General features: G+C 49.0%; 1 protein-coding gene across 1 annotated transcript in view; it reads right to left on the bottom strand.

The window, feature by feature from the left end:
• Window positions 1-11,140, bottom strand: part of LOC108679143 (muscle-specific protein 300 kDa) — a 131,740-nt gene that overhangs the window by 2,255 nt on the left and 118,345 nt on the right. The window contains exons 65-73 of the mRNA XM_047880237.1: window positions 5,803-8,913; window positions 5,327-5,502; window positions 4,000-4,108; window positions 3,574-3,741; window positions 3,007-3,120; window positions 2,703-2,820; window positions 2,091-2,209; window positions 811-993; window positions 83-174 (exon numbers count right to left, since the gene is read on the bottom strand). Coding sequence (XP_047736193.1) covers window positions 83-174; window positions 811-993; window positions 2,091-2,209; window positions 2,703-2,820; window positions 3,007-3,120; window positions 3,574-3,741; window positions 4,000-4,108; window positions 5,327-5,502; window positions 5,803-8,913 — 4,190 coding nt within the window. The remainder of the gene's footprint in view (window positions 1-82; window positions 175-810; window positions 994-2,090; window positions 2,210-2,702; window positions 2,821-3,006; window positions 3,121-3,573; window positions 3,742-3,999; window positions 4,109-5,326; window positions 5,503-5,802; window positions 8,914-11,140) is intronic.

Below are 11,140 nucleotides of genomic sequence, written 5' to 3'. Positions count from 1 at the left end.
AACAATACAGAAGAAAAAAGGCAGTCTTATAAGTAGCGTGAAGTGCAGTGTGCAGCAGCCCACCAGTGTGCAGAGTACATACGTGTGCAGAGAGGGTGAGAGTGAGTGGGCGCTGGACGCAGCCTGCAGGTGGGCTGGGCTGGTGGGGCGGGACGAGTGGGCTGACGCGTACAGCTGCCAAGTAAAGCACACGTCATACGACGGCTAACGTGGGCCATAGCACCACACTCGGCCCTATCTATCGGGTGGGTCACCAGTTAGGCCAGGATCAATTGCTCCCAAGTTACCCGACGTCGTTACTCGGCTTTACGATCACGTAAACTTCCTTATTTTGCCCCCTAAACTCACCCTAACTTCGGCTTTTCAAATCCTAAACTCGCCCCAAGGTCGTTTACAGCTTCTAAACTCATTCTAAAGTCCAGCTTCAGAGCTTACCCTAACGTAGTGGTTTTACCTCCGCGGGTTTCCTTGAAGGCTAGGCTATAAAAAGGTGTAAAGTAATTTAAAGATGAAATATTTTAAATAACTAATAATTCAAATAAAGAAATTGATTGCTTTGCGAACACAAAACTACCGTGCAGGCAGAAATCTAACTACGCCATGCAGACTTGTGTTAAGAACGAAATACTTTACTGACACCCGCAGCCCTGACGCACGCATCAGTGCACACTGATGCGTGCACTGATACACACACAACACTGACACACACAACACCGACACACACAACACCGACACACACAACACTGACACACACAGCACTGACACACACAACACTGACACACACAACACGGAGACACACACAACACTGACCCCCTCTGACGCCAGAGAGCCGAGGCTCTGTGTGTAGTCCCGACCGAGCAGTTCACTCATGCGCCTGAGCAGCTGCGTGCAAAGTGTGAGCAGCAGCTGCAGTCTGCCTGACAGCTGCTGCAGCTGCTCCTGAACCTCCTTACAGCTGCTGGACTCAGACGTCTGCAGTAGATCTTGAGCCGTCTGCAATACCGCCATAAACGGGTCAACATATTTAAAAATATTTGAACATTTATTAAACAATTATTTTAAACATTCATTAAATAGCATATTTAGAAATAGGTAAATAAAAAACGGGTCACTTTAAATCAGATAAAAAAACGAAGGATAGAGGCGGGACCCTTGTGATCCTGGCGGCAGTAAAATAGCACAGGACAAAAATTTTTTACGCGGGACTGGTCCCCAGTGCGTCAGGCGGGACTGGTCCCTAGTTCGTCAGGCGGGACTGGTCCCTAGTTCGCCAGGCGGGACTGATCCCTAGTTCGTCAGGCGGGAATGGTCCCTAGTTCGTCAGGCGGGACTGGTCCCTAGTTCGTCAGGCGGGACTGATCCCTAGTTCGTCAGGCGGGACTGGTCTCTAGTTAGTCAAACGGGACTGGTCCCTAGTTCGTCAGGCGGGACTGATCCCTAGTTCGTCAGGCGGGACTGGTCTCTAGTTTCCAGGCGGGACTGGTCCCTAGTTCGCCAGGTGGCACTGGTCCCTAGATCGCCAGGCGGGACTGGTCCCTAGTTCGCCAGGCGGGACTGGTCCCTATTTCGCCAGGCGGGACTGGTCCCTAGTTCGCCAGGTGGTACTGGTCCCTAGTTCGCCAGGCAGGACTGGTCCCTAGTTCGCCAGGTGGGCCTGGTCCTTAGTTCGCCAGGCGGGACTGATCCCTAGTTCGCCTGGCGGGACTGTTCCCTAGTTCGTCAGGCGGGACTGATCCCTAGTTTGCCAGGCGGGACTGATCCCTAGTTCGTCAGGCGGGACTGGTCTCTAGTTCGTCAGGCGGGACTGATCCCTAGTGCCTCAGGCGGGCCTGGTTCCTAGTTCGCCAGGCGGGACTGGTCCCTAGTTCGCCAGGTGGTACTGGTCCCTAGTTCGCCAGGTGGGCCTGGTCCCTAGTTCGCTAGGCGGGACTGATCCCTAGTTTGCCAGGCGGGACTGATCCCTAGTTCGTCAGGCGGGACTGGTCACTATTTCGCCAGGCGGGACTGGTCCTAGTTCGTCAGGCGAGACTGGTCTCTAGTTCGCCAGGCGGGACTGGTCCCCAGGTCGTCACAAGTCCCTAAATACTCGCCTGGTGCAGGGACGCAACGCGCGGCTCGCAGCGCTCGGCCTCGGCGCGCACGGCTAGCACTCGCGCCACGCGCACCTGTAGCTCCGCCTCTTCCTGGGCCGCCTGCGCCTCCTGCCCACCTGCACGCAGACGGGGGGGTTAGGAGGGGGTTACAAGAGGTGGTCTTGGGGAATTAGGGGGAGCAGAGGGGGCGGGGTGGTTAGGGGACTGGTGACTCGCCTTCGTTACCTGCAAGCAGATTGGGAATCCGAGGAGTAGGTTACAACAGCGGGGGATAAGCTGGGTTTATAGGGTTAGTCTCTACTCTCCATCATCAGATGCGGTTTTACTCACCCTCATCAGCTGCAGTGTTACTCACCCTCATCAGCTGCAGTGTTGCTCACCCTCATTAGCTGCAGTGTTACTCACCCTCATCAGCTGCAGTGTTACTCACCCTCATCAGCTGCAGTGTTACTCACCCTCATCAGCGGCAGTGTTTTACTCACCCTCATCAGCTGCAGTGTTCCTCACCCTCATCAGCTGCAGTGTTACTCACCCTCATCAGCGGCAGTGTTACTCACCCTCATCAGCTGCAGTGTTACTCACCCTCATCAGCTGCAGTGTTTTACTCACCCTCATCAGCTGCCTCGATGCGCTGCTCCATGAGGGTCTCGTGCATCAGCTGCTCCTGCTCGATGTCTCGCAGCTGCGTCTCGGCATCTGCGCTCCACCCCAGCAGATCAGCTATTGTCTGCACGAGACGAGACGTCTCAATACGAGACGCTGAGGCACGAATACGAGACACTGAGGCACGAATAAGAGACGCTACGACAGGAATACGTGACAGTCCGTACTGAATGGAGTATTGCATAAAGCCCCACCTCACATAAGTGTGTCAGAACGCCCCATCTTTCAGAAGTGTGTCATACGGACCCACCTTATAGAACTGGGTGTTGGAGAGCAGCGCGGTCTGGAGTTGGCGTTGCCAGGCGGCAGCGTTGCGACACACCGCCTCCCAGCGCGCGTTGTTGCGGTTCATGCGATCCCGCACCTGTAGGACAAAATTGATCAGTCATCGTGCAATATATTATCGATGCAACAAATTTTGTACGTGATAAATTATTTACATCTTATTAATTATCTATTATATCTATAAATTATATATTATTATATCATCTAGTAATTATTTTGCTTCTTAAGTTAAAAGTTAACGTGGATAGCTTACATAAACAGTTAACGTTAACAGCCAGCGCTGAGGCTAAAGAGGCTGTTGCGCATGCATTACATTTAGGGAAGCATTGCTTTAGTCAATTAAGTACTTTACAGGCGTAGTTTCTTTTAAATACATCAAGGGAAGTTTCAAATAAAGTCACTTAAGGCTATTAAGGGTCTATCCGCTTTTTTATTATCTATATACGGTACTTAGTTTTATTGCAAGTTAAACAGTTACCTATAACCGGCTACGGATATATACGAGTCATATGAAATGCCTGGGCCCATTTACCTGGTCTCCGCGGGTCCGGGAGCGGGTGTGCTGGGCCAGGTGGGCCCCTATCACATTGAGGCCCAGGATGACGGACTTGTGACTGTCCAGCTCCAGCAGGAACTCCCGGTGGTCCTGGGCGGCCTCCTCCAGCTGTTCAATGGCCGACGATAGCGCGCCCCTAGACGCCTGGCACGATATTTTCGATCAAACTTCGGCACGTTTAGTCGTTAAAATAATGTATACATTTTTTGAACACTTTATCGTATTAAGAAACCTTCGACTTGAGTATGTAAATCGCATTTGACAGGTTTATTAGTTGGAATTATTTATAAAGATTTCTGATATTTTTTGTAGAATTAATAAAATCATGATATATTGCAAGATAAATCTTATCATTTGATATAAATGCAACAGTAAGGAAATTGTATCGATGCCGTGACTCACCTGCGCGGCCTCGGAGTGTGTCAGCCACTGCTCCAGGCGCCAGCAGTCGTGGCCGAACTGCTGCCAGTTGCGCCGGCAGCACAGAGGACAAGTCGATGACGCCGTTTCACTGAAACCGAACAAAACGCGTTACCAATAGGAATATTTTATTCAACGAGCATTACCTTTAAAAGATATGCAAAACTCTCCAATAACGAACATTAACCCTAGGTAACCCATGAATCTCGTCTGTAAAAAGTATTAAATCAAATCACGCTGGGTAGGGACAGAATAACTACGCTTCGCCACTTTAATCATCTCCGGAAAATACTCGATGCATTTCTTCATACAACACGATAACTATAAATATATTCGGCTCATCATTCAAAATCTTCTTCAACTGAGATATGCATGTTGCCCGTTTCAAATCTATTTGATTTGAAACGCTTAAAATTGAGATCTTTTTGTTCCGCATCAGTTGACGTGTACCGTAGGCGTCAGCGCCCTCTGACTACTGCCCAGCGTACGACGCCTGTTGTACGACACCTCAACAGGAATCGCCTCGCCCTCTCCCGCCCTTCCAGGTTCTCCCTAACCCACCAAAGCTCCCCTAACCCACCAAGGCTCCCCTAACCCACCAAAGCTCCCCTAAACCCACCAAGGCTCCCCTAACCCACCAAGGCTTCCCTAACCCACTAAGGTTCCCCGACCCACCAAGGCTCCCCTAACCCACCAAGGCTCCCCTAACCCACCAAGGCTTCCCTAACCCACTAAGGTTCTCCTAACCCACCAAGGCTCCCCTAACCCACCAAGTCAAGGCTTCCCTAACCCACTAAGGTTCCCCTAACCCACCAAGGCTGCCCTGAGCCACCAAGGCTCCCCTAACCCACCAAGGCTTCCCTAACCCACCAAGGCTTCCCTAACCCACCAAGGCTTCCCTAACCCACCAAGGCTCCCCTAACCCACCAAGGCTTCCCTAACCCACTAAGGTTCCCCTAACCCACCAAGCTCCCCTAACCCACCAAGGCTCCCCTAACCCACCAAGGCTTCCCTAACCCACTAAGGTTCCCCTAACCCACCAAGGCTCCCCTAACCCACCAAGGCTCGCATAACCCATCAAAGCTCCCCTAACCCACCAAGGCTCCCCTAACCCACCAAGGCTCCCCTAACCCACCAAGGCTCCCCTAACCCACCAAGGCTTCCCTAACCCACTAAGGTTCCCAAAACCCACCAATGCTGCCCTGAGCCACCAAAGCCCTCTCCCACCCACCCAGGTTCTCCTTAACCCACTCGAGCACCTCCAACCCACCTAGCCTACCCTGGCCCACTAAGTCCCTCTCCGACTCACCTGCTCTCCTTGATGCGCTGCTGCTTCTGCACCGCGAGCTGTTCAAGTCTGCACCATTCACGCTGCACACTCTGCACATCAGGCTGCAGGTGCTGCACTGCAGCGTCATCTGCGCCTCCTTCAGCAATCGCCTGCAGCAGCTGCACGCAGGCGCGGCTCTCAGCCACCTGCTTCGTCTGCACAGACGAGGTAACACGTCAACTCCCCACACGTCACTCACGCGCATTTTACGTATTATTCGCCCACTACACCAACGTCACACACGTCCATCACTATACGTCATACACTTCACGCGCGTCTCACTCGTCACGTCACACGACATACACTTCACGCGCGTCTCACTAGTCACGTCACACGACATACACTTCACGCGCGTCTCACTAGTCACGTCACACGACATACACTTCACGCGCGTCTTATGTCACACGACGTACACTAAACGCTCGTCTCACTCGTCACGTCACCACGTCACTCACGAAGTCGTAGTAGACGCGGTCGACGTCGTCGCCCTCGGGGGTGGGAGAGACGAGAGCCGCGTCCAGGATGACGAGGAGCCTCTTCGTCTCCTCCAGCGCAGCCCTAAGCTCGTTCTCTACGGACCTCCCGACGGCGCCGCTGACGATGGCGACGTTCAGGGAGCCAATGGTAGGCTCCAGTGCTTCCATTTCATCGTCGGGAACCAACGACGTGTCACCTTCGTCAGATAAGCTAAAGGAACCAGCGTCGGCGACGGAAGACGTATCATCAACTTCGTCACCAGGCAATATAGAGGAGGTATCAGTGTGTGAAAGTATATAACGCACGACGATGAGCACGTCTGTCACGTCGATGGCATAACGAGCTGCGAGTCTGGTGAGCCGTGCGTGGAGCTGCCGGCATTCGCGTGCGTAAGGCTCAAGCTCCTCCTCCACGCGGGGTGCGTCCCGACAGCTGCTCCGCTGGAACAAGCCTTCGATGAGGCCGTTGAACTCCCCCATCTCCTTCTTGTTCTTCTTGAGATCAGCCACGACCACGTTCACTGCTTTCTTCTTGCTAGAGTCCTTTTGGTCTTTGTTGTCTTCGACAGCCTCCAGACGCGCGTTGTAGCTTGCCAGTAGCGTCACAAAGCGATCCTTTTTCAGATTGAATTCATTGTAGGCGTCGGAGCTTCGTTTCAAACGCTTGATTATCTGAGCTATGTACCTGTTGAGTTTGTGGTATCGCGTGTTGGCATCTTGGATCCTCTGCTTCATGGAGCCGCTCTGGTCCAGCCGGTTCTGGGGGCCGCAGAACCGGGCCACACCTCGGTACGCGTGGTTCAGAACCTCAAAGTCCTTAGTATGCTCGTGCATCTCACGCTGTAGAGCGTGCATCTTTTTGTTGACATCGCCTAGTTGGTCGTACGGAACAAGTGTCGTATCGCTGATCCCGCTGGCCTCAACCTCTTCCTCGATACGCGTTAGCCATACCATGAAGTCTGCGTGGAGTTTGATTAGTTCCTCCCACAAAGGCCAGGTGTCCTTGATGAACTTTTTGCGGCCGGCAGCCTGCGAACAAATGTCAGCCCAACGTCTCTCGAGGCTGTTGAAGGCCACGGTAAGCGAGTCTGTATCTCCGCTGGCTTCAACTTCACTGCAGTCACGCATGATCGTCTCGCACAAATTCAAAACTGACGACACCGTCGAGCTTCGCCGCTCAATTTCCTTTCTCACATTTTCTTCCAAACTGAGCAGGGAATCTATTTCCTTTTTGCTGCACTCCTGGAAAAGGATGGGGCTATTGAGCTGGCATTCTATTCTGTACAACCAATCCTTCAGCTCGGCCAAAGAATCCTCCGTTTCGCCGATCGCTCGCAGTATGTCAACTAACTTAGACTTCCGGGCTCGGCATTTGTCATTAATTCTAGCCCAGGTATCTTTAACGGACGACATTTTACTTTCTATATCCTTGGCCTGTTCCGCACTACTGTTCTTGAGTAGTTCCTCTCCTTCAGATATAAGCCACAATTTGGAAATGGTTTTAAGATCAATTTCGTCGAGATACTCGTGCTCGAGTTTCCTGATTAGGGCTTCCAGGTATTGCTCACTAGCTCCTTCTATCCTGCGTTCGATGTCATCAGCCCATTCCATAAACTGCGCGTACTTCACCTGGAACAACTGCCACAACTCGAGCCGCGATTCCAGACAGACGATTTTCTGTTTGTAACTATAAATTTGCTCGCTTCTCAGCTGGAGTATTCGAGAGACTCTGTGATTTAGAAGCCGTGAGTCAGGCACCATGATCGACTCCTGAAGATCATCTCTGGTTTTCCTGAGTACGTTGAAGGCATCCTCTAGTTCTGCAAGCTCTCGGATGTTGTTTTCGCAATATTTTATAGCGTCGCGCACTTCGGTAGCCTCGGTAGGAAGTGGAAGCGGCAAACGCTCTTGGTGAACCAAAAGTTTTGAGTTAAGGGTGTCATGGAGATTCTCAAACTGAGTCCACAACTTTGAACTTTTCTGCAGGTGGTCCAGCCATGTGTTGATCATGGACCGGAGGTTGGAGTGCCGTTGGGTCAGAGAACTCAGCTCTGCCTTGAGCACGTCATGTAGACTCTCGTCGCACGCTTCCATGAGTTGATCACACAAACTCGACACTTCCTCGAGTTTCGGCTGCCCTTTCTCCAGTTGAGTTAGCAGCGACTTGAGTCTGTCAATGATATGGTCGAGCGAACGTCGGGCGACTTGCCGCAAGTGGAGTAACTGCTTCTCGCGCTCCAAGTTCACCAGCCATGTGCGGAGCTGTTCTACCTTGACACGATATTTGTTCCAGAGAGTGATGGTGTTGAACAGCATCTGCTCCTTAGGGACGATGAGGGCCAAGGCATTGTCATGGCGAGTAAGCAGGTCTGCCAGCTGATGATTCAGGGTCTTAAGGTTGTCAGACGCGTCAGGGGCTGATGCTCGCTGCTGCAGCGAACTAAGCACCGAACTTTGGGTGGTCAATATTGACCGATGGACTTGGCAGAGACGGGCTTCTTCCATGAGTCCTTCTCTCGACGCAGGAATGGGCGCTTTCAAGCCTTCCTCCACGGAAGTCACATATTGAGCCCAAGTTCTTACAGCCGCAAAGAGCTGTTCGTCGTCACCCGATATTCCAGCAAGAACTTTTTGATACTGGGAGTTGGTTCCTTCGAGGGCTTCTTGCCACTGAGGCAGGGCTTGAATTCCCGTCTCCTCCTCTTCTAGAGCAGAAGGCAAGCCCCTGGGGTAGGATCCCAGCAAGACAAGTTGTTCTTTAAGTTGCTCTGCTCGCTGTAAAGTCTCCTTGGGCAAAGGAGGAGGTTGATCAAGAACCTGCTTAACTTTCTGAAGGCTGATCTCAAGGTCTGCTTCAGGAATACTACTCTCGAGTGCTAACTGTTCTTTTGGCTGTGACAGTTGACGACTAAGATGGTGAACAGCGTCGGTGAGGCTGTTGATGCGGTTGCCGAGTCTCTCAACCTCGGTGAGCAGTGACGTGCTGTTCTCGTACGAAGGATCTTCAGCGACGTTGCACTGAATCTCAGTGGCGAGCTGACGAAGCTCGCTCACGCGCTCGTCAGACCACCTCGTCTCGCCCACCAACACCTGCAGTGACGAAGATATATTAATAACATACAAGTTCAACATAAACAGTAACGGGAAGATAATCATACCTGCAACTGTGATGCATGGTGTAGCTTTATAGATAAAACGCAGCCGCAATGAATTGACAAAATTCGGGCAACCGCAGCAAAAGAATTATATACTGTTTTTTATGTTCAAAAATGTTAACAAAGCTACAATTTCGAGGAAAAATTCAACTGTAACAACGCCAAGCAAATTCACATTGTAGGTAATTAAATTTAAAAATGTACTGTAAAATCAAGTCCCTCCACACGAAAACTAAGGGGGGCAAGAAAAATAATCTACTTAGTTTTCGTTAGCTTCAAAGCAACGACTGTACGCGCTACTCCGTGGTCAAAAAATAGAGTGCAGGAAGAGGTCAACGTTTCAACCGCATGTCGGACAATTAAAATCTTATTGAAAAGCGTGTTGCCGCCAAGCTACAATATTGTCCAGTTCACGCAAATAAATTTGGGTGTCAAAGCACGGCCGGTAAAATAAAAATGACCATGTAAGTTCAATGGTATAATTAAAATCATCCTAGAACCGAATGCAAGTAAGCAATACAGACGCGTGTCCTTCGTACCCGTAACTCTGTTATACAACCTTCAGAATTTACACATATATTTAACGTTTCTTCATAAATTGTTGAAGATCCTATTCATTACAACCACCTTTACACCGAGTAAATAACTAATTACTAACACCATTAGCGTCAATTTTGCTTATATAGTCTACCGATCATCAGCAATAACAATTGAAAAAACAATTTCCGAATAGAACTGCCAAGCTGAATAATGTTGGATAAGGACTGAAATTCGTTATGAGTCCTAACAATTTACGAAAGAATTAGGTCATAGATCCTATGACTAGCGTGTCTAATATTCTATGTAGTAATGAACATGCACCTAAACGCTGTAAAAGTTACTGAAAAGCGCGGATATATTATAAGAATTTGGATTAAAAATGTAATATTATAATCTGAATATCAGTTCTAATTGAAATTGCTGTATTGAACTGTGCGTTTTTAGAGAGATCTTTGCGCGCCCAAAAGAATTTAATGCGTAAATACATTGCCTTGCTTGACGTAGGTTGTAATTCCATTCATGTAAATGAATCATACATACGTTTCATATATATATACGTGTGCAATAATTCAAATCTATAAACAATAGAGTGTGATGTCAAACACAGCGCAAGCATTCCTGAAACTGGTTTGCGGTTCCACTTGGAAAAATGTACGAGCCACATTGTCCAAACAGTGACATTTTCTGCGCGTAGCAGTTATATAGCTTACTAGTAAAACAGCACAACATTTCTCTAGCTACAGACATAACTGAAGTGATTTATTTGAATCTGTAAAAAATGTATTTAGGCGTCTATTACGAGTCTATATTAATTTCGGTTACGAAACTCCATCGCTCAATAGGCGGTTGTTTGGTTACGAGAAGAAACATTTCCTTTTATGGGATACAATATAAATGGAAGCTCGGATTTAATGGGTTATTTGAACTGAAGTATATTCAGCTCGCTTTGCGAAAAGAAAAGAAGGAAATGTCCTTTCACGCTGACTGTTGCATCAATTCATGCTAGCTCAACATCACACAACTCACACTATGTCCATACAACACACACTACAGCCCATACTAATCTATACAACACGCACTACAGCCCATACTAATCTATACAACACACACTACAGCCCATACTAATCTATACAACACACACTACAGCCCATACTAATCTATACAACACACACTACCGTCTATACAACACACAGTTCACAGTAAGCAGCTGAAGGTCTCCTGCCATCGATCGCAAGTGAAGAGCACCGGAGTTTGGAGATGAACTATTGCGCACAATACGCGCGCCAATGCACATACGAACATTGCACAAACATACACGGTCACTACACATACATCCATACACGATCCATGCACATACAGTGGGGGGAAATAAATATTCGTACACTTGAAAAATCATATTTTAATGTATGTAAGTACACAAACTTAACAGGAAAAGTGATTTAAATTATGTATAGAGACGCATAGTATTCAAAAATACTATCAAAAGAAATTAAATCTCAATGCAACAAAAAACAATGCAACATGTTCACTTTTCGGGGTGAAAAAAGTATTCGTACAAAACAATAAATCCGCATTATTTCAATTTAATACTTGGTTGAATACCCTTTATTCAGCTCAACAGA

The sequence above is a fragment of the Hyalella azteca genome, unplaced genomic scaffold (genome assembly GCF_000764305.2).
Source record: "Hyalella azteca isolate HAZT.00-mixed unplaced genomic scaffold, Hazt_2.0.2 contig5036, whole genome shotgun sequence".
NCBI classification, from domain to species: Eukaryota; Metazoa; Arthropoda; class Malacostraca; order Amphipoda; family Hyalellidae; genus Hyalella; species Hyalella azteca.
The sequence above is the reverse complement of the archived record's forward strand: the minus strand, read 5'-3'. Positions and strand labels throughout refer to the sequence as shown.